The sequence below is a fragment of the Aythya ferina genome (assembly GCF_964211825.1).
Source record: "Aythya ferina genome assembly, chromosome: 2".
In the NCBI taxonomy this organism is placed as follows: Eukaryota; Metazoa; Chordata; class Aves; order Anseriformes; family Anatidae; genus Aythya; species Aythya ferina.
In genome coordinates this window covers 6,193,514-6,217,840 of record NC_140297.1, presented here as the reverse complement: position 1 = coordinate 6,217,840, position 24,327 = coordinate 6,193,514, and the positions used below count along the sequence as shown (strand labels likewise).

Below are 24,327 nucleotides of genomic sequence, written 5' to 3'. Positions count from 1 at the left end.
AGAGAGGTCAGGTTTCCACACTATCCACTAGCCAGCCAACCCAAATGAGCCTGATTTCATTTTGCACTGTAGCTCACATCACTGAATTATGTAATGATGCTATTTTCTGACATTGGTACAAGTACGCATACAAAAACCAGGCCCCTTCTAACTAAAAACAACCCATTTGGATTGCTACCAAACTTTAACTGGTAAAAAAAAATAATAAAAAAAATCCATGCCTGGGTTTCCATGACACAGTCATTGAGACTGATTTCTGATGGCAACACACTTCCAGCTGCTCAGATTGCATCTGAATGATGACTCAGCCGTACTCCCTCTAACCATGCCAGACACTGCCTTGCAGAGAAGATTTACTATAAGCTTTGAAATGTGTCTCCCATGTTTCTCATGCATATGACATCCAGGGGCGAAAAGTGAAAACAAGAAATATTAATTTAAGGAACACACTGGCAATACACAGCTCCAGACCATGATCATTTTAGGATGTGGTGTCTTGAAACCCATCCAGAATGAAGCTAGAGAGCAATTCTAGCTTGAACAAAGGTATAATTTCTGACACGACCCACTCAACCAATGAGATGAAAACAAAAACTATAAGATAAAAAAGAGGCATGTTGTTTACAGAAATCCAGCTCTGTGTAAATTTTGTGAGCTAGGGTGTCATTAAATGGTCACATTTACTTAAATCACTTACATGTTTTCTATCAGCATTTTATGGTTGCCAAGTATGCCTAAATTCACTAACACCAAAATATAAAAAGACTTAGCCTATTACATGGCTATTAAAAAACAACAACAACAACAACAAAAACCTGATTTTAACTGTGCCCATAGTCAAGCACAGACAAATTATCTGAAGCTATTTACCATCATTTGGTACATACAGCATGTGCAGATTCATATTCATGCATGTCAGTAACATTTATATAAAACCCTATTTAACAACTGTCTCACTACTTTTGTTACTGCAACATACAATAGAAACAAGTGCCACAAAGTTTTGACTTGAAGGCAACTAGCAAAGGAATACAAAAGTGTTAATATTGTCTTTATATATCATTAAAAATACCCTCAGAGACAAGTTTCCTCCTTTTCTCCTCCTCTCTTTTCTTTTTAAGATTTGCAGGTTTCTTCTAAGAATATTTTAGTTCTAGTAGGTATAGGATAGATATAATCAGATGAATGAAGTTAGAGTAAAAAAAATAAATCAGACTGTGGGTAATCTTGAAGCAAAAATAAAACAAAAAATAAATTAAAAAAAATTGAAACAAAATAGGTTCATAAGAATGCTTAATGAGCATTTTTAATTCATTTTGAAAATAAAGCACTAATATGTTTCCTTCCACAGTTCTAACACAGACTATCTGCAGGTCAGTCATGACATTAAATATTGATTCTTCTTTCTGGCTGGAAGTTTCAGTTTTAAATGCATATTCAGAGCTTGACCTATCCAATGAAGTGCAGTGAGAAATAAGTGATGTTCCAGAGCATGGCTTACCATTCTCCTCTGACCATCATCATATTCACACTTGGGATTCCTCTGGTCTTCCCCATATTCTTCCCCTGAAGATTTCTTTTTCTTTCGCCTATTTCTTCTTTCCTTGGCATTTTTGGATGCTAAAGGTGACATTTCCAATGAGCTAAGTGACATTGAGTCAATCCCTTTAGCAGCTAGTGCCTAAAAGAGAAGATGGTAGAAAGTACAAAGTCCATTATTTGAGTTCAGGATCCCAGTGAGAACTAATAATTACCCTGGTCAGCAGTTATTTTTCATTGTAAGTTTTCAGTTCTAGAGGAGATACATTAAAAATTCCAAGTGATCATTAATCATAAAACTATCTCCCATGGCTGGAACTGGTCTTAATCCAACATCCCTACTCAGCCATGAGAAAAATAAACATGTGACTCAGGATGCTAGTACAAACGCACACATGCAGGTTTTCCATCCAGATCCTGTGACGAAGCATTAGGAATGGCTGCATAAAGTAATCTGATTTATGAAGACCTCATGAGCAACCTTTCACAAGAGAACCAGGTCGTGGGCACATGCCTGCAGATGAGTACTGCGCACACTCCCTCTGGAGTAATACTTCTGGTGGTGGTCAGAAAGATCTCAGGTTGGGGCACCACAAGAACAGCCTCTCCTGGGACTTCAGCCCCTCAAACCAGGAGGGCTGAGCAGGGGAGGGAGCCAAGCTGGCTGCTGGGTTTTCCTCTCCAGTCGCAGGGGGATGCTAGGAGCAGCAGGCAATTCAGTTGATATGTCTTTGTAAACACTTATGCCAAGCAGCAGCACAGGCAGCTATGATCAGAGATCCAAAGAGAAAGCCATGGGCTTAACTGGAGATAAGGTGGACTTCGCTACGCTGTGCGCTTCAGTGTTGTGCTGGCTATCTGGTGGGATCACTGCAGGAGCTGAGTGATAACAGACCAACAGCTAGAAACCCAGCAGAAGCCAAATGCAAAAGCCTGAGCACACAAAGCAAGAGCCTTGAAAGCAAATGAGCAGCAGGAGGAAGAATCAATATATTCAGAGAGGAAGCTGCAGCCCACGCCAGCATACCGGGTCCCCATCCCCAGTGCGGGCGGGAGGAGCGAGGGGGCTCCTCTGCTCTGAGCACAAAGCACGAGGTCAGGTTTGGAGATGCTGATGTCCCAGCAGGAGCCACATCAATGACCCGGAGACAGGCCCATTTGCAAAGCCCCCAGCTGGAGTACATAAAATGAATGAATTACGAAAAAAAAATCCTCTCCAGGTTCCCAAGAACAGGAGGAATGGATGAATCCTCAGTGCTATTGTCTGCAAGCCACTAGAATCAAACAGGCAATCAGCTCTCCGCAGCAAAATACTCCCTTCCTCCCACAGGCATCAGTCCAAGGAAAGTGAAGGCACTTAACAGTCGTGTAAAGAATCAATCATGTATTTCAAGGAGTAGCGGCAGCTCTATCAAGCTGAGAGCACAACAAAACTTAATTCCTATGGGAAATATCTTTCATGAGCAGGCTGCTTATAGCAGAAAGAAGGAGGGCTCAGACACCAGTCTAAGCTGTTTTTCTTTTTTTTTTTTTTCCTTTCTTCTTTTTTTTTTTTTGAGTCAATTAATTTAATTGCTATGCTGAAGTGCTTTCCCTTCATAACGATTCAGCAAGTCTTTTGGTGTTAAGTTCAGGTTTAGGAATGTGTTAGACCAATTGCGTAAATTGACTGATGGTCCCCAAGCAGGTCTATCAATTATATTTGTGTTCTCTTTGTACTGCACAATGTCAAAGCTGGTCTAAGGAGTTTTAGTTTTCCTTTCTCATTGCCATCATATTCCAGTGATCTAGAAAATATATAAAATGTAGGTTATGTTGTTAGGCTTGCTGTACTCTTACTGGAAATAAGCTAATTTTCAGTTTCCTAGCATTTTCTTACCTATTGCTTGGGTTGCAATGTTTCTGCTCTACAAACCTTCATTAGTTTTTGAAAAAGGATTTGGATAAAACTGTTTCTCAGGGATTGGAGGATATGACCACAACCTGACTACCTACTCTTTCTGGTCGGTTTCCTGTGGCTGAGCTGGAGAGTGTCCTGTCCCCTCAGCACTGCAAATCACAGTTAACTCCCAAGGCAGGGAAGGAGACTGGGACCAGGCACGTCTGGCAAGGGTGTGTGGTGGTTGAAGAACATGAGTAAAGCTTAGCTCACATGCACCATAAAAAGGGGGTTATGCACCAGATGGGATGTAAGGCAAGAACTTAGTGGTATGGTGAGAATGTCAAAACCAAGAACTCAAAGACTTGAAGAGTGAGATTAAAACTAAGTAGCTCTGTCTGGGGCAAAGGACATCTGAAAACTACATGGTATAGCAAACCACTCAGATCACTTTCCTGAGAATCTTCCTCAGGATGTCTAATTTGAGATTTTGGGGATTGATATGCAGAAGGACTAAACTTCACATGAAGTCATGGACAAATTCATCTTGCAGTTACGAAGTGGTGGGTCCTGGGCATTTAGGCAACCTAAGCTAGTGAACACATTGCATCCCAACCTCTGTATTCCTAAACTCCATCTCCATAAAAATGGGATAATTCTCCAGGAGTACTGAAAATACAAATGAGTAGTTTTGAAGCATACAGAGTGTGAGCAGTGACAGGAAGTACTGAAAAATCTCCGAGGACATTAGTCATTTTGTTTTTGAAGCGGGCTTTGAATGCTCGAATCTGGAAGACTGAGCCTGCCTAAGGCTACAGAGCAAATGAGGAGAAAGTGAAGAGTTGCTCTTGAGTCCTGCACTGTCCACCCTTTGTACTGAACAGGGCACAGGAAAAATGAGATGCGGTTGGCTACAGAAAAGACCATGTTATAAAGCGTACAGACAAAGGAGAACAATTTAAGTTTGCACAAGCAACCTTCATTTTGACACATATTGACTTTCAGGACTTACTGTTCCTTTTTTGTATGCATACATGCATATGGGTGTAACTGAAATCAAAGTCTTCAAAAGGAAATTCCTAAATATCTTTAATTATAGCTGGGGTTACCAAAGTTGACTGTTATTAGGAAGAGCTCAGCTGGAGTCAAAACACATGAAAATTTGTATAAAATAGGTACAAGTTGGAGTTCAGCTTGCTCCCTATGGTTATGGCAGAAAGTTACTCTGTTCACATATGGAATAAATTGCATTTACCTATTACTTAAACCATTGAAGTAGATCTTTAAAAGGACATAAACAATGCATAAGCCTCTGTTAGTACTTTGTCAAGAATGAATTGCATTTTCTATTTTCTTTCCAAGGATTTAAATGGGCTTTGGATTAGGCCCTGAAGCCATATGTATCCTCACGAAAATTATGTATATTAGTTTATATTGTGTATCAAGGATTTATTTCTCTGAACTACAGTGCTGTGTGTTATTTCATACTAATTTTCTTATTGTCTTCCTGCTCACAGCACTGAAAACGTTTTCTTCAGCTGTTTAATAAATGCTTTCTACCCCATACAAATCACAGTCAAATTAATCAGTGATATTAAGGCCACATTGGCTATTAAGGCTTTCACACCTAGGCCTCCATGTTTTGCTCAAACTACAACATAACATTAAACACATATCCTTTATACAATATGCAAAGCTTAACCTCAAGATCTGCCTGTTCACTTGTTCAGGTACAAAGTCATGTGTGCTTGGATATTCATGGCAGTACAGATGAGACAGTGTAGAAATGAACGTGAGCTAAAGAAGGAGTGGTTCAGCTGGGGCTATGGCTGAACGACCAAAATGGATGTTCTGTGTTTGAATGCAGATGTAGTAATATCATCATGAAAATGTCTTATATGTCAACTAATATAAATTCCTCTGCTGGCATATGCTGGTATAGTTAAACCAATACAGCTCTGGATGTGTCAACCCTAAATGGCCCTAGTCCTAGCAGAAAAAGCCATCATTTTTCTTTTAGAAAGGACTGTAATAACTCTACCCAGGACAATAAACATTAAGCTGCTTTCAAGCAGAACCTTATTTCCGTTATCATATAAATATGAAATAAAGAGAATGTGAATCTCAAGGGACCATCTTAAAGTAACCCAAGGCTAATCACATCATGCAGTTTACTCACCTCCTGCTCTTTCTTTAACATCTCCATGGCTTCCCGAAACTTTCTTTCCTTCTCTTCTGTTTCAGCAATAGTGGCTTGGTTCTGCTCTTCATATGCCATGGCAACCACAGCCAGAATCAAGTTGACCAGATAAAATGAGCCCAGAAAGATGACCAGCATGAAAAAGAGCATGTAGATCTTCCCAGCAGATCTGAGAGTCTGTAAATACAAAAGTAAATTCACTAGCAAAAAGGTTGCTGCTTTTTTTTTTTTTTTTTTTAAACAGAATCCCTTTCATGACAAATGCTGATGTCATTCATGGAAAAAACGTTCTCCACAATAAACTTTTTTAGCTTAGTCAAAAACTGTGTGCCTTGCACTACAATTCATTTTTAAAATAAGAATGTTTTCCTCTTTTACCAAATACTTCTGCTTGTTTTCTTTGACTACAGATAACCTTACAATCAGCTGCAGTGAGAGGTTTCTTCACATAGCTCAATCTATTTTTGTGCAGTACATAGAGACTTCCCATGCAGGATTCATTGTTTCCCTTTAGCTGTCTTCAGTATAGGTCCCATTACAGTCCATGGGGAGAAAAAGGTACTTTTAGGGTGTAATTCATCCAAGGATTATTTAGACATCTGCCTCAGAATAAGAAAAACTAAACCCTAGGTGCTGTTGACTGTACTGCCTGATTCTTTACAGGCATAACTAGAGTTTAGGTTGAACTTACGTTATAGGTAAGGATTCAGTCAAGGATTTGACTCTAGTGATAGAAAACACAGTGTGCTATTATAGGGTCAAATAATGAGAGGAGTGATGTTCACCCTTATTTGCCCCGACAGTTTCAGCCTTCCAGAACTGTACATGTAGCTCTGTGCCAAATAACTGAATGCAGTTGTTCAAATAATTTTTGATTGCCTTGTATTACATTTTCCTGACATGAAATTGTATAATTGTCTACATGTGAAGCTGAAATCCCTCGTACCTTCAAAGATGTTTACCTCAGTACCTTCAGAGAAGCATCTTTCTGCACTAACTCTCTTGATTTCCTTGGTTATGCTCTAGTTTTGGCAATTTTGAGATGCAGAACTAAATGTTCAATGGTTTCATGGACAGAGCGTGTAATTTAGTACCAAACTATCATATGCAGTTCTTCAGAGTGTGCATACTTTTGGGAAAATGTACACTAAAATGAGCATTTACTAGCAGACCATTTTGCATGCATGACTACTCCATTTGTAGTTAACTCCATTTGTAGTTCTGTCTCTTAGGTCTTGGTGATGAGAAGTTTACAGTACGGAGAGCTGGGAGGTGCCAGGTAGTCTTGCTGTCCAGTGAATTTGTGTTCATTGACATGCTTTGCAAAAACAGATACACCAAATACATAGGAGGTTTTCTGTTTGTTGGTTGGTTGGTTGGTGGTGTTTTTTTGTAATTTTTTTGTTGTTGTTTTGAGATGGGCTCAAAAGATTAGTTTATGTTACATCAGTCACTAAACAATCATTAAGCAGCCTGGATGACCCTCATTAAGTGGCAAACTTTATTCAGATTCATGTAAATTCACAGAATCCTTCCATTAATACCAATTTTACTCCCTCCCCCAAATACCCAGTCTTATGCTTCCGGTGTGATCAATACCTCTAATAAAATAAAATTGTAACAACTGATGGTCCTTGTTCAGAACACACAAAGAGCAATGTAATTAATACCTAGGAATTCCTTCTTGTCTTTAATTATCAGATATTTAATAAGATGATGTGTTTATTTCCTATTTCAAGTAAGAAAACACTCTTATACCTGTTGATAGAGACGTTCCCAATAATCTTGAGTCATAAGACGGAACAAAGAGAGAAAGGCCCAGCCAAAAGTATCAAAGCTTGTGTAACCATGGTCCGGATTTTCCCCAGCCTTCAAACATATGTATCCCTCAGGGCATGTCCTGCAAAACATGAGACAATACATGAAATATGCCATGGATGGCCTCAGTGTGGAAAAAGAGATTTCAAAAGGACCATATTGAATGCTCTTGGTTAAAAGCACGGATGCTCCAAGGTAAATTGAGCATTGAGTGAAAACATAGACATACATGCTAACTTCATAATACCAAAGATCTTTGCGATCTTGTTTTTCCTTTGAAAGGATAAGCTGGGAAATGGTAATCATTTACTATTACAGTTCTGGGTAATACTCTAATGGTGAACCTGCTCTCATTAAACTTTGAGACTCTTTACAAGTAATTTTCTAGACCCATATGCCAGAAGAGAAAAAGAATGCTCTCTGCTTTAGAGACAACAGTGGTACTAAGTACCAAATCATATCATCAAATGAAATAACACCAGGTGGCAGAGGTCCCAGGTCAGTAAGCCTCCTACTTTCCCAGCAATGGTGCAATGAACAACTAGCCAAAAGACCCTATACACCTGCACACTACAAGCTACTTTCCAAGCATAAGAAATGACCTATCAGAAATTGAAGACATTGAGCAAAGTGCAAAGATTTTGCTGCTGGATATATCAGGGAAAGAGAATACAAGATCAAGGAAATTTCCAGTGTCCTAAGGCCCTACAGTATTTGGGAATTTGTTAGGTGAGAACAATCTAAGTATCTGGAGAAGCAGATCTCAGCAGAAATTTGCAGGAATGTATATAACTTTTACTTTTGTTTGTTTGTTTTTTCGACATCAGCTATTTCAGCCACTATTTTTCACCAAAGCAGAATATTGCTGCACATCAAAATGCAAAGCAGTAAAATAAATAATGAAAAATAATTTTTAAATGAAAAAAAAAAAAAAAGAACAAAGTGGACTCCTGAGAAAACAGACTGTGCATCAGCATGAAAAACAAGGATTTTGCCTATATATGTATATATATAGTACTGCTGTTGAGATGAGACTACATTACTATAGGTTTTGAAGGTATACAAATCTAGGGTGTCAGCCACCAACATTACATATTTAACAATATTTTAAGAAGCTTAATTTAATATTGTTAGTCGAGCACAAATTTTTAAATAAGTCTGCTTTGAACACTGAAAAAAGGAGTGCTGAAGCATTGCAAAATGTTTGCATAACCATATTTGCAGTGGTCTGCAGAAAAAGCAATAAAAATGAAAAAGAACAGTTGATGTTTAGCGAATTAGATGTAATACAGAAGTGAATATTATAAGTGATTCCACCTTATTAGGTAGAGACAAGATAGTTTATATCAGTTGAGAATTTAGACGGTGTATTGCGTTTATGTGGCAAGGCTTTGGTAGCAGGGTGGCTGCAGGGGTGGCTCGGTGAGAAGAATCCAGCAGCTACCCCATGTTAGATAAGGGCCAATTTCAGCTGGCTCCAAAGGGACCCACCACTGGCCAGAGCCAAGCCAATAAGTGATGTTGTTTGTGCCTCTGGGAGAGCAGACTTAAGGAAGGGGGAAAACAACTACTTCACAACAGCAGCTGCGAGATTGAGGAGTAAGACCCAGCCATGCAGCCCCCAGGGAGAGTGCAGCAGGAGGGCAGGAGGTGCTCCAGGCATGCAGCACAAGTTCCCCTGCGGTCTGTGGAGAGGCCCCTGGTGGAGCAGGCTGTCCCCCTGCAGCCCATGGGTCCCACATGGAGCAGATCTCCACACTGCAGCCCATGGAGGAGCCCCCGGTGGAGCAGGTGGATGTGGCCTGGAGGAGGCTGTGGCCCATGGAGAGCCCCCGCAGGAGCATGGGGTCTGGGGGGAGCTGCAGCCCGTGGAAAGGAGCCCATGCAGGAGCAGGGGGTCTGGGGGAAGCTGCCGCCTGTAGGGGACCCTTGCTGGAGCAGTTTGCTCCTGGGGGATGGACCCTGGGGGACGGAGCCGTGTGGGAGCCGTTCTTGAGGAGCTGCTGCCTGTGGGCAGCCCCCGCAGGCTCAATTTGGGCAGGATGGCACAGAGGGACCATGAGGGAGCAGCAGAGACGAAGCCTCAGGGACTGACCGCAGCCCCCCAGCAGTCCCTGTTCCCCTGTGCTGCTTGAGGGGAAGGTGTAGAAGAGAGTGGATGGGGACAAGGTGTTTTTAGTTTGCTTTTTCTATTCTCACGTCTCTAGCCTGTTAGTAATAGGTAATAAATTTGATTAATCTCCCTACACTGAATCTGTTTTGCCCATGATGATAATTGTGGAATGATCTTCCTGTCCTTATCTCAACCCTTGCGCCCTTTGCATCATACTTTCTCCCCCTTTCTCTTTGAGGAAGAAGGGTGAGAGAGCTGTTATGGTGGAGTTCAGCTGCCCAGCAAGGTAAAACCACCACAGACAGTAATAACTATGTCTCACAAAGAAAGATAAAGGAGACGTGTATATTTTTTTTCCCCTGCCTAGAAATGCGTCCTTCTAGAGCTTTCTTACTTTTAACTTTCTATTGTTTCCTGATCAGAGACACATTTGAATAAAAAGTAAAGTAACATTACTGAGTTACAAAAGAAGAAAATGCTGATTTTTTTTATTTTTTTTTTCCTTGAAATATGCATAGGCATACTGAATATCTCTTGTATAACCATGTCCTTTATTGAAGCAACATTTTCACTGTATCTCCTCTGTCCTAGAGGCAGCATCTGCTGTCACTCTCTGCCATAGAGACATCAGATTTCTGCCTCAGATCTGCTATTGCAGACAACCTACAGTGCCCGTGACATGCTGCTGATACCATTCAAGAGAAATGGACCCTCTGGGTTCTTTAGAAGGAAACCCTTTCTGTGCACTTATGTTAGGACATCATGCCCAGGAAGGACATAATACCCAGGCAGGACATGAAAATTCTTGTTAAGGCTCTTTCCTTTTGCCATGAAAATGACTGCATTAAGAATGTATTGGGGTGGAAACTGAGCTATTATTTACAGAGACAGACAAACTTTCTTACACCTTCATGAAAGACAGATCCCAAGAAGCTCTACTGAGCTGGTGTAACTGCTCATATTTTAACGTTATTACGAGTAGCTAAAACATCTGAGCACAGCTGTGAGAAACTCAATAGTGATAGCTTTACTGGTGGACTTAAACCTAGGTTGGAAATAAATTTTCACCTAGAATAAGCTGGCCACATCTTAGACAAAACAGAAATGCTGCCATTCATTTCACGAGAGACTTTCATCTTAATTTCTTTGGAGTTTCCTCAGCCATAATTTCAAATATGAGAGAGCTGTGCCTTAAAGAAAGGCAATATTGGGAGTATTCAACTTGGATGTATTTTCATGCATCACCACGAGATCAGAGGTTTCAAAGTCACTCTTAGGTTCACTGCCAGTGTTTCTGACTGGGGAAACTCCATTTTGAAGCAAAAAGGTAAAGCAGTTTGCTGCAATTGCTTGGAAAGCCCTAGGAAATGGAGATGCAACTCCTCTGACTTTGAAAGTGAACAATGGTTCCTCAGACTAATATTTTCTGTTTATAATACAGTTGCTATTTTTTCATGATTTGTTCTGCCGTTGTGTGTCTCTAAAACCTTTTCCACTTAGCAATAGATTGCTGCAGTGAAAAGATCTGTCTGGCTCCATAGTGAGTGTACACGGTACTCTAATATTATGTGCAGGTGTATGAGCATTCAAATGAGGTGTCTAGAGCACAAAAAAACATGAACTCTGGCTCAAAGAATGCTATTAACATTAGCTCACATCCCTCTTAATGGAGACTAGATGCTTGAGACAAAAATCTCTTATTTTTTAGCTTCTTATACTTCCTCACCCTCTTTTGTAGCCTACAGAGGCGATAACCCACGGGTTGTGGGTATGCTGAAAAACACTGAGAGGAAAAGGCAGAGCTTCTTCCCAGAAAAATACTCTACAGAAACTTAGGAGGAAGGCTCTCACATGAGAATATTATTCTGCAACTGACACCGTTTCCTCTAAGGATTTTTTCAAGGAGTGTCAAGATTTTGCTGAAGTGTCTTAGATGTATAATAAAGTCTTCCCCCTCAGATTTTTTATTTTTTTTTCCCCATAATCTTTCACTTCTGTTACCTTGGGGAAGCATTACAGAGGATTGCACCCTCCTCTGATGCACAGGGATGGGCAACAACAACAGACGACATAAATATAACATCCTGCACAGGAGCCTCACAGGATGCTGTTCAATTAATCACAATAAAATTAGTGTCATTGATTGGGAAAAGTTAAAAGCATCAGTCTACCTACCTATCCATCAGGCTGTAATCACCACTGTAAGCTGGCACTGGTACAGGAAATTAAAGAACATAAGAAACGACTTTGTTTTAAATAACACAGATTGGGAATGCCAGTGAGTTGGAGCTGAGGGGCATAATTACAAAATGCTCTGGCTCAAGAGTTTAATCTCAGCAAGCCAAGGAACCTGCTGATCCAGACTGCAGTGGCCAATAAGGCTGTGCAATAAAAGAAGATTTGTAAAACAGACGTGCTAGGTTGTAACATTCAAATCCCGTACACACAGGGAGCATTATCCATGTGCTACCAGAAGTTAGCAACAAACCGCTGCTCAAGTCAGGTATGACAGCTGTAAAGTCAGGTCTACGCCTTTATCTGGTGTAGGCTGGAAAAGCTCACTACGACCTGCCACTCCAAATTGCTTATAAAAGAAGCAACAATGGGAGATAAAGTGCATCCCACTGACACACACCAAAAATAATTAAATAAAGCCTTAAAAACAAACAACAAACATATAATGGTAAGGGCTCCTAGGTATCCCTGTTTTTGTCACATTTTAAGCCTAAGAATGCAGAAAACAACTGGAAATGTTTACAGTTGATGCTTTTGATATGTTGCTAATTCCAGAGGATTGCCTGGTGAGCATGATGGGGTTTCAAAGCCTCACAGTAAGAGCTGGAAGGAGAAATGGTGTCTGTGGCCTCCCAGGCTTGGTGATGCACATGGCAAAGAATTCCTCAACCTGCCTTTTCATGTTGAAGTCCTCAGGCCACAAAGCAAAGGCCTGGATCTCCTTTAGATCACACACACAAGTGCTTTTTCTCTGCACTTCTCATGTTTTCTCACTTCTCCTGGCTTTCAGGGAAGAGACCAGCAGCCAAACAAGGAGTGCCTACCAAGCAATGATTACAGGGGAACAAATAAAGATCCTTAACCTAACATTTGCTCCAGCCTGAGAAGATAAAACTAACCATCTGAAACAGGGCAATATGTTTTCTTGTATTTACAAAATGAACATTGTACGGGTGATTGGGCATGTAGGAGAAGGAGACTGAAAGTCAGCAGCATCCTAGCCAAGGTGAGGGGTTGCTAACAGTGAAAGCTTGGTCTGCCTGAAAGTCACAGGCTGCTCTCCTTCTCTTGCTCTCTCTTTTTTTTTTTTTTTTTTTTTTTTTTGTGATATTAAAGACTAACCATGGTAAGAGAGTCTGACTTATAATTCCCCATTACTCACTATCTAAGAGCCAACATCTCACTCACAGAGGCACGCTTCATAGGTCTGACTGAAAGCAAGGGGTACCAACAGTCTAAAAGGAAGTGCAAGCAGATCCAACCAAACACCACAGGAAAAAAAAATTATGAAAGGAGATCAGAATAAAGAGCAACACTGACCAAGTGCTGAAACTGGAGAAGCAAAGGAGGCACAAGTGAGCAGGCTTGCTCACAGGCTCAGAGCACCCACTGGCCTCTCTGTATGCCACTGACTTGCACCCACAGACAGTTTCACCCTCTCCACTGGCTACTTGTTCAGACAGATGGAAAACCACTGGTTTCAGGCTATGTCAGACCCTTCATGCAGGCACGCAAGCAAGAGGAAGAACTCCCTGTGCTCCAGGATGACTTTTTTATACTTCATGTTCCAACAAGGAAGGCAAACTATCATTCTCAATCAATCTAGTGGCCAGGCACTGGGTCTTCTGCCTGACCCATCAATCAAAATGCAAAGCAATTTATCATCATAAACACAATGACAGATTACTGTTTAATGAAGACAGTAGCCCACAGTCAGTCTGCTTCTCTCATGTGGTTGATGAGCTTATTACAACTTTGACTAAGAGATAATATTACCCATCCTTAAGAACTGAGTGGATTTAGATTTAATCCTACTGCTGCTGTTTAACCGCAGACATGACCTTCCAAATACACAACTGATCCCCAGGAGTGAAGACTTCCACTGCTGACCTGAAGGCTATATAGTACATAAAGTTATCCCCGATGGCCTCTGCAGCATCCTTCAAGTGATATACCTGTCTTGTGGTGTTTCTTATACTCAAGTGAGAGGCTTTCTCACCAGGAGCAAGCCATCCTCATTCTGATGTCACTGTAACCAACAAGGAGTAAATGGAAAAGTCTATGTGATTTACATCAGAATCTAGTTAAATTCATGCAAGGCACGCTGTACAGCCTGAAGGTTTGTAATAAGGTCATTGATATTGCTTACTAAACCGGGGTATAATTAGGTTATCAGCTTTGGCAGCCTAAACAATAGACTTTATTCTTTACGAAATATTATCACTTCTGAAAGGAGTCGCATTTGGGAACTGTATCCCCTTCCTCACTCCACCAGCTTTTCCAGCCTTTCCCACCTGTCATCCAGCTACACCCCATCAGACTGAACGTGGTGAGCATTATGAGGACACCGGTCCCACAGACACACTCTAAAGCTGGCCAGGAGCCCATTTGCTGTGATGGGTCCATTCACATAACAAGTTAAACACAGGCTGCCAGACTGCACCTGCCTGGCAAAGCTGGTTATCCAGAGATCACCTTGACTAGCTGTTCCTTATGACATTCCCCTTTCTTGTCTCTCCCCAGGAGAACATACATGCAGAGAAGGCATCTGAGCTCTATCTTCACCCCAACCTGTTCAAGTTGGTGCCTCTTAAACACAAACTCTTCAGGAGAAGGGGGCTCTTCTTACTGTATCTGTCCAGTAGCCAACAAAACAATGCCTGAATCTGGGGCCTTCAGATCTTAAGACAGCAAGTAATTATAATAATAGCAATAATAATAACACAGGCTTACTTAAATTCATGCAACTCAGAGCTGCAGCGGACCTAATTGCCAGCGGCAGAATAAAAGAACCAAGTGGGTACATTATTCTCTGCTGCACTTCCTCAATTTTCAGCGCAGCTGGGCTTGTGTTACTGGCCACGTCTACTTGTACTTCGGGGACTGCGAGCTGTGGGAGACCACACTGTTGGAGATACTATTCTGGTGGACATATATATGTGGTTCCAGGCTCTCTGCCTGCCAAGGTCTGAGCAAAAGCTGCAGCACTGGGTTGTGCAAGACAAGATAGAGCTGGTGGAAGCATGGGAAGTATCTGTAGTCGCAGCGCTCCTTGGTATGGTGCATGTTTCTTCTCCTCCCTTAAGGGTTGTGATAAGCCCTTGCAAGGGACTTTAAATCACCCCACGGAAGATGCATAAAGGCAAAGGAATGTTATTACAGCTCAGAGATCAAAGCACTACATCACTGTACATGCTATAATGAGTATGCTGACAGCATGTTGGCTTGGAGAACCTACCATAGAAACGTTGCTTTCGGTATTCATGGAAACTGTAAAAACAGGCATCTGATGCAATTTTATGTGTTGGTATTAATTTCCTTAGTAAAATGACATAACACAACAGGAAACAGTTTTACTTTGATAATACTTTAGAAACTGTTAGGACTTGTTAAAAAACTTTGAGGAGCATTACATTGCATGGTCCTTCCTACATCCCGTAGAAGCAATCAGCTCGGTGACAGCTGAATTTACCAAACCATGTAGAATCTTGACCCACTCTGTACATTATTTTAATGTAAGCTGTTAAGAAAAATCAAGGTCATAGCGAGGATAAAGGTAGGTAAAGTTTCTATAGCAACAGTTACTAGGATGCAGTTGCCAAAGGTGCTTTTTTGTTACATCCTGAAGTAGCTTTACTGGCTGCTTTTCCTTCCTGTTCACTAGTCTTTTTGGTAATATCCGTACAGACACGATGCAAATGTACTTTCATTGTCTGTATGATCTCGTAGACTGTTCCTGCCCACAAGCCGAGTATATAGGACAAGTCATGTGAAAGGACAAAGAAATAAAAATAAAAATAAAAACACAGTCTGGCCTTGAGACCCAGAGGGGACACAATTGACTTAAAACATACGCGTTTGTCTGAAAAACCATCTCCCTATAGTAGTTGCAAGTGAAAAAGTGAAAAGAACAAAGATAAGTTTCTCTTTTTCTGCTTGTTTACTTTGTACATTGATAGCATCTTGTCCATTTCTCTTTTCCCTAATGGACAAATTTCTTTGCTGTTTCTATTGCTCTTCCAAACCTTCAGGCAGAGAAGGAAGACAAAACAGCAGTCTAAGATAGAAAAATGTCCCTGTGAAATTACAACAGCATAAAAGTGGAACTGCTTTGGAGCTGAAATATATCTTCCCTTTTCATGGACTGATAATCCCAAGCTGCGGCAGCCCCCATAAATCTTTGCCCCGTGGGAAACAGGGCTCCATGGTATTGGGCATCTCATTAAAATGAATGGTTAATAATCATTGAGAAGGAACACACTGTAATTGCATGGATGGCACAAGGCAGGATGGTGCTGCATGGCATATAATGCTTCCCACAGCTCATTCACTGGGCGATTTGGTCTGGTGATCACAGCATGACGATGCCTGGTAGAAGTGCTGCTGATGTGCTCAGGCAGGATGCCATGCTGGAGCTGAATGTGGGATCACGACTCCCCAAAACAACCATTTTGCCCCGTGTTGGCCATGTACCATCACCTGGGGGCAGGCACAAAATGTGCCACGTACTGTGGGTTCCTCAGCACTTTGGCCCACCAATGGGTTTAGCCATTGGTGCTATCACTGTACGCATATGTGGCAGATTTGACCTCAGGGGCCACTTTTACAATGTGAGGTAGATGCCTCCAAAAGGCCCACGATGCCTGTGCTGGCAGTGTATGGTGCTGTTTGCTGCCCCATAAGGCAGCTCAGTCACATGTTCTGCAGACCTTACAAACCATAGTCCCCTTAATGCTAAAGCTGGATTTCATGAAGGCTGGAGCAGCTTTCACATTCTGATCCTAGCCAAGATCTTCCAGCTATTTCATCCTTGTACAAGATCTTTACTGGATCTTCCTCAGGGCTTAAAATAAGGTGTTCAAAATTGGATGAGATGCTAGTCTGGGAATTAAATTGAAAGGCAGGTTTATAGAAGAATTTGTAATCCTCTTGAAAATAAAAGTAGTTGAGCTTTCTCCATTTATTTTAACCAAATCAAATATAAGGAGCTGAAATTGCAAGGAGAACCAACCAACTTGGACAAATCCCAGTGTAGCCATATCTAAAAGTACTGAATTAACCCCGAAACGCATCTAAAAACATAAATAATTCTGCAAATACACTACACTTTTTTTTTTTTTTAATTAAAAGAGCCTTACTGCTATAGCACCACTTCCAGTGGCTGACCAATCTGTGACACATCTCAGAGCAGAGGATTTTTCCATTAATGTCGTGCTCTGAATGTGCTTGTTGTGAAACACCAAGCACGCGTCACAAACGTTCACTCTGACCCAAAGAACATCTTTGATCACAATCATTTGATTTTCTTTCTACTCCAAACATTACTTTTTGTTTCCATTGGACTCTTTATTCCTCTTAAATACAAATAAAAGTCTAGCAGCACATCATGGGGAAAAATGCAGTTGGATAAAAAATACAAACACAACACAATTTCAATCTGATTAAGTGAATAAAAATAAAATTTCAGACATCCTGGGTAAAGTTTCTAAGGCATCACATGGGAAACCCCACAGACAGGTTAGTCCTTGTCCAACCAAGAAACATGCCTTCTCCCCAACATTCCTGCTACATCTATGCAAAGTGATTTTTAACATAACTCCTCAAGGTTGCTTGAACGTACCTTAAAACATAAACCAAGATTTTTTCTTCCATCTGCCAGGTATTGTACTGGAGACATGTTTGCTGCATCTGAGTGACATCCATTTATTCAAATCCCTTCTGAACCAGAATCAATATTAGCTAGATCCATTACCTCCTGCTTTATTGGCAGTTTGGGTGCTTGTTCAGAAAACAGTCCCTCCTAGTAATGTAATAAAGCCCCCACCTTAGAGATAATTAGGTTGTCTGTGATATAGCATCCACTGATGATCATTTCCCTGCTGATTTTGGCCTGCTGCTCCAGCTCAGGTTGCAGTCTCCATCACTAAACTCTCTTACATCAGACCATCTGAGTCTCATCACCTAATAATTGCCATAGTAGATTTATTTAGATTTTTTTTTTTATTCTTCTATAATAACAGCAACCAGCCAAACCTCAGAGTGTCATTAACATGCTTTTAAAATGCACTAAAATGGTTTTGTCAATTACCTTGAGATTTAATATCCCAGCCACAGCACAGATATCCCTCACTGTAACAACAAATCCCTCCAGGAGCGCACACATGACACCACCCTTCCCTGCATTTCCTCTGGGTCCTCAGCATACCCCGGAGGCTAATAAATTCAAGCTATTTCAGAGTAAGGGCAGAAACAAACTCCAAAAATGCTATGAACATTCAGACACAGTCTTGCCAACTGTTTTCTCCTATTCTCTCTCTTGCCAGGTTCCCGACTTAGGCCCTTGTCATTAATTTCATTGCTGATAGAGAGGAGGACCACGATATTATGCATCCACTCATTTTTCACTCCCTTCCCTGATTCTGTGGCGCAAACTATCCCAAAATGTCTTGCCTATTCAGATCAGCTCTTTTACTATTGAACCTACTTACTCTTGGCTTTGATTATTGAAGGATTAAGGAAAAGGAGTCCTGCTTGGTTGGGTATGTTGGACTGTGAATGATGGTCTTTGTCCTAACAGGTGGGAATACAAAACTTTGCAGGTCCCTTGAGGCCTTAGGATCATGCCTAATTATCTCCATGTGTTTAAATAACAGTAGTGGATGACAGACAGGAACTCTGTGCAAGGTATAGCAAAGACACAATATTGCTATCGTGCAGAACATTTCTTGCTCAATATTATTGTCTATTGCTTATAAAAGGCTGAAGCACACCAGTGTAGATAGACTGCCAAATCCTGGGATCCCCAGGAAATATCCCAATAGTCTTGGAGTCCAGCCTGAGCTTGGATAAATGCAATGTATTACAATCAACAAAGCATTTAATTAATGAATGCTGACATTGTACCTTCCTTGGAACAAACAAAGAGGAAAACATGGCCCTGTGCCCAAGGAGTTTACAGTCTAAATTAGACTGGCAATACGGATCAGACACAAGACACGCAGAGGGAAGGCTGACACTTCAGCTTTCCCTTTGTTTTATGCAAATGCAGATACAGATAGTGGCAGCAGAAAGTAAAGCATCTCTTTCCAGGACCCCATGGCTTTTCTCACTGTCCTGTACACAAGCAAGATTAGATTATATCTTCCTTCTCTTTTCACAATAAGCTCTTCCTAATTTAACACCCCCTCCTTTTTTTTTTTTTTTTTTTTTTTTAAGTCTTCCACAATTAGTTCTACCAGCTCAGAACATCCTTCTCCTCCAAAAGTACATCCTCTCCTCACTTGACCTAGGTCATCCACCTCCTTGGTTCAACTATTCCCTCATATTTAGATCAAAACCTAATCCATCCCACCACACTAAGGTCTCTATTCTTCTTTGTCATACAACTTCAAACACCCTACAGTCTCTGCATACTTTTTAATCTCCTCTGCCCACACAAGATCCATCTCTCATCATCCCAGACTAACTCTTCCATTTCCATTAAGATCACAAGAACCTATCAAATAAAATCATACACCCAGACAATGCACTTAGACCCTGAGGACTGGATGCAGAAGGAATCAGTAGCTTCTATGGGTGGTAGGGCTATGAACGAAGTCCTTTGTGCAGACCAGTAAACTATTATAACACAGGAATTATTTGTGATTTCCTTGCTGTCTGCATTGTAAGAAAATGAAATATTTGCAGTCTCTAAGCATTACTCTCTCCTATTACTACTGAAACAAGGAATTTGAAATATCTACTTCATAAAGGTGAAAAGTGGAAAAAACTGAAGGAAATGTAACAACAACAAGAACACAAACAGAAGGGAAGCCATTTAAATTACTTACCCAGCATCAGTGCTATTGCCACAAAGTAATACATCTTCTGTACCATTTTTTATGAAGTAGTTAACTGCAACAGAATTAGAGAAACAGCTTTTTAACAAGTACATTCTGGGAGTGATAACATTCACAAATATTATTCACCAACTAACATATTCAACTGGCACAGTAATTGAGAAAGAACGGCATATTTTGCTTTGTTTTGATAATTTTAATTTATGAATTGTAAAAACAAAGATATTTTTCAAAGCTCTTTAAACATTTGGTGCTTATAATCCAAACCTGACCAGTGCAATAGGGTGGCAGTAAGGCTGTGAGCAAAGTTTGAAGGAAACATCATCTAGCCATGTGGCTGCTGTAAATACAAACAATGTTAATGGATTCAGTATAGCAATGCCTACTGAAACTAATCCATGAGTTTGCCCATTAGGACTCTGTGTTGATGATATACATATTAACTAAAGTTTGTGATAACAAATCGTGACTCATAGGTTAAAAATGCAACTTTGATACGAGTCAAAATGTAATAACACCAACACAGTGTTATTCCCCCAGCCTGGTGAATTCTGGTCAGGATAGAAAATACACACTATAAATCAAAAGAAATGGAAAAATGTGCACCGTTAAAGATCAGACAAACATGAAAGTATTCATAAAGACAAATATTTATCAATGCAGTCATCTGTAATGCCAATGGAGAGAGACAGACACTTCTCTAGGGAGACTCAGAGGAGCACGCTAAATTTAAGTGCTCTGCATCATTCCCTTGTTGACTATCAATGAGACTTAAGGAAATTAGCATCCCCAGGCTAATAAGAGCCTTTCTGTACACACTCCCTCTCCTATCCCCAGCCAACAAATGGTCTAAAATTCAGAGAAACGTAACAGGAGGCCAACATCTCAAAAGGATAAGCAAAATCAGTTTTCAAGAGAGAGCCTGAAAAAAAGAGATGTTCTAAGGAGAATCTCTATAATCTGAATGGCAGCATAGAAGAAAGGATAAAAGCATTGATCTAGAATCATCATAAATGCAAAACAGAGGCCAGCAGCTGACAGGGAGGGTGGGTACACTGGTGTGTTTTGTTGCAGCAGCGAGGATGGATTCCCTGTTGACACAAGACATGATGGTGGCAGCCTTACACAACATCTGTTTGCGAGCAAAGGGGCCTCTGCAGATGATGCTCTGAAGAGGTTCTTCATTATAGGTTAACCTAACCCCCTGTTGTGAAATGCTTTAAAAATCAAGAGTGACAGCTTATTGAGTCAGGCTATGCAAAGAATGCTCAATGGCTCAAGCCACTGAACAGATGTGCTGTGGCTTTCTCAGTAAGCTGCGAGCAGGGGAAAAGCCCTGCCCTGCTGCATGCCAAGAAGGAATTACTGTCCATGAGCTTTGTGGTTATGAGGGCACGTGATGGTGTTCACAAGTTATCAGCGCATATATCCTGCTCAGACTGTATGCTTTTCGGCTTTGCCGTACATTTGGGCTTTTGACAGAAATATCTTGACTGATAGCAACACCTCAGTGATCAATATGGTTAAGGAGCTGTGAAAAATCACCAGAAAAGCAGGAGGGATGCAGACGTTTATATCTCTTTTCACCCTGCACTTTTGCTGGTGAAACACTTCTACTGTTCTCAGGATAGATGGTATCTTATTTGGGATATATACAGTTAGTGACACAAACCCTCTGTGATATGGAGGAAACAGAGCACTTCCATGAAATAAGAGACAGACAAACAACCACAGAGGTTCTGCACCTTGCTGATAAGTGGTATGGCTACACAGGATACCTTGAACTTAGCAAACATGCACAGCTCCCTACGAATTGCAACGTTTCATACCACAAATGCTAGGACCAGGAGGACCACAGATCTGTCACTGTACATTGACCAATTTCTTCAAGGTATGACTGAAGCCCTGAAGACCAAAGCAACACCTCCTGCTCAGCTGGACCAGAAGATGAGAACAGAGTCAGAGCATGGAAGTGAGGATCAAAGCAAAAGTGTGTGTGCAAACAAGACATTTAAAACCTCAAGAAGACACAAAATTATGTTGTGACTTAAACATTTACATTTCTAAAACAAGCAATACAGTTGGTGCTGAAGAGCGATATGAAATGCATGCTGAGGAATCAGTGTGTAGATGCGGCTAGGATTGGTATCTTCACCACGGGATCTGCAACTGTGCAATGGAGCATCACCACTACTGTGCCAAACTTCCTGAAGAAAAGCTGAATTACTGATTCCCTACTGATAAATGAAGGGGGGATTACGGTATTATGCCTGAGGGGACAAATTGCTCTATTATCAAACACGCACACAACAATCAATTTGTCATTCAAAGCAAGTTGGTTTGGATTTCGATCAAACATGCCATGCAATCAGAGGTCTTTAAGAAGCAAGCAGTCATCTCTCTTGCTCTTAAGAACAAACCACCTTGGTATCATATTAGCCCGTGGCCGCAGCTTTCTATCACTTAACTTTAACGTGAACAAAAAACCAAAAAACTCCTTTTTCATTTGCAGTGGACGTTTATCTCTGAAAGGCAGACTGCTTGAACTGATAAATGCCTTATGAAAACATGACTTTTTCATTGTCTTGGAAGATTCAAACTAATCTTTGTTTTGTTTTGTTAGCTTTATCATAAAAAGTTTCTGCATGTCAATGGGGAACACAATAGGAAAATAAAACTGACAACCTCCATAGTATAGATACATATATTTTATATATATTTTTTTTCAGTTTGAAGTAAAATCAAGCCAAAACAATAACATTTTCACACTTGCTTGTGTGTAAATAAAGTATATCCAACATGTCATTTTCTCCAAAGGAAAACTGTGTTGTTTTTTTTTTTTTTTTCCTTCCAGCTATACTAAAATATTGATTTTAGAGTTATAGTCAGTATTATAATTTTTAGGAAGTTTCTTACAGGAATTTCCAGCACTACTTGGTTATATTAAAATAATAAAATAAATTATCAGAATAACACTCGCTTAGTATCTGTTTCTTCTTGGCCGCACATTATTTACTCCATTGGTGCCAGATAAACATCTATTTTTAAATAATACAGAACATTTCCTGTCAGCACTTAGCAGTCAAAAATTCAATAGAAACATGTTTTCCAACAACCAGATGCTATCTTCTCCAAAACATATGCACATTTGTATCAACTCTGAGTCTTATAAAAACATACTAAGACCCCGTAATTCCCATTGCTCCTAACATAGTATTACTACATTGGTTCTGCTGCCAATATATAGGTGCACTATGAACCCCTGTGTTGGTGTTGTCTTCCTTGGCTTGTATTTTAGAGGTGCTGAGTTCAACAAATCAAGCCTGTAAAAGTGAGTGCTCACAAGCAACTTATTACCTTCTTACAGAGTTTTGTCTGCCTACAAAGGAAAACGTGAAACTGGCAACTGCTTCAGCCAAGGTGGCTCAAGCAACATTAATTGCTGTGTACTGGGGTGATGAAGCTCATGCTGCCATAACCTCATTGCAACTGGTACTAAAAACAGTTAGGGAGAGTAGAGGTTTACCTCCATCTACTATGGATAGCATCTCTTGGCATAGGCTTTATCAAGCATTAACATAAATGTTGTACCAAGAAGTTCCTCTAGTCTATTCCCCTAACTGTTTTGAGGAAAGGGTTGATAACAAATATTACACAGCTGCTATATGTTACATTATTATTTGGTAGATGGTTGTCTTTAGATCTGACACTGAGCCCACAGAACAGAGCATCATGACTATAGAGTGGGGTAATTTGCGCCCTTCTCCACCACCAGCAAAGGTGATGACCCTAGTTTTAGATTACAGCTATATGCAGACAGTGAGCAAATACAAAAAATCCTCTAGATTTTTGCATTGCCTTCCTTCTAAAATAAATTCTTCTAACTGCTCATCTTTTCTGCTGTTTTATTCTACGCTTTCTCCAATTTACCAATCTTTCAGGTTTCCACATTGCTCTCTTCCACACCAGGCAGTTCTAATACAGCAAATAATTCACAATGGCTCCACCTGTCAGGCAAACAAAAGAAAAAGAAAAAAAAAAAAAGCCAAACTTCCCATAAAATTCCTCAACAAGACAATTAATTCTAATTAAAATTATACTCCATCTTATACCTTCCATACCTATGTCACACCACTTAGCAGAAAGTTGCAGTGTAGAAAGCCCTCTGCAATTCTGTGTAGAAGGATGGGAAAAGTTTCCAGTTGGAAAAAAATTAATAAGGTTAGAGTCAGCTTAGAAAACATGCTTCCCAAGCCCACCTTCTGTTCCTTATCTGAAGATCCAGCTAAAATGATATTTTGATTTCTTTTACCGCAAAGTCATAGGGGTTTGAAAAAAATATATATGTTATCGCACTTGTGTAAAGAGCAGCATTCAAATATCATTAGTCACTGCCCAGAGTAGAGTCCTCTGGCTGACTTTCTAACAAAAACTTGAGAGAGGTGTCTGTTATCTTGGACTATTTATTGCAGCCACACGGGTACACGCTGGTTGGAGACTTTCTCCCTTCGCTACGGCTGGCATGGAGCACTGACAGCCAACAAATGTCCAGATCCAAATTTAAAATGCAATTCAGAAAGCCCCATCACCTTACAGTTGTGATACGTGACACAGAAACAAAATAGATAACACCCCCTCCTCGCCCTTTCGCCCACCGGCACAAACACACTGTACCTCCTGGTAATACATAATAATTAAAATGAAT

At 40.5% G+C, this 24,327-nt stretch overlaps 1 protein-coding gene across 5 annotated transcripts in view; it reads right to left on the bottom strand.

The window, feature by feature from the left end:
- LOC311432690 (sodium channel protein type 5 subunit alpha-like) overlaps positions 1–24,327 on the bottom strand; it is a 206,930-nt gene that overhangs the window by 108,721 nt on the left and 73,882 nt on the right. For all 5 annotated transcript variants that reach the window (XM_084511137.1, XM_084511136.1, XM_084511135.1 and 2 more), the window contains exons 8-11: positions 19,614–19,677; positions 7,377–7,518; positions 5,598–5,795; positions 1,502–1,681 (exon numbers count right to left, since the gene is read on the bottom strand). In XM_084511137.1, the coding sequence (XP_084367263.1) occupies positions 1,502–1,681; positions 5,598–5,795; positions 7,377–7,518; positions 19,614–19,677 (584 nt within the window). The remainder of the gene's footprint in view (positions 1–1,501; positions 1,682–5,597; positions 5,796–7,376; positions 7,519–19,613; positions 19,678–24,327) is intronic.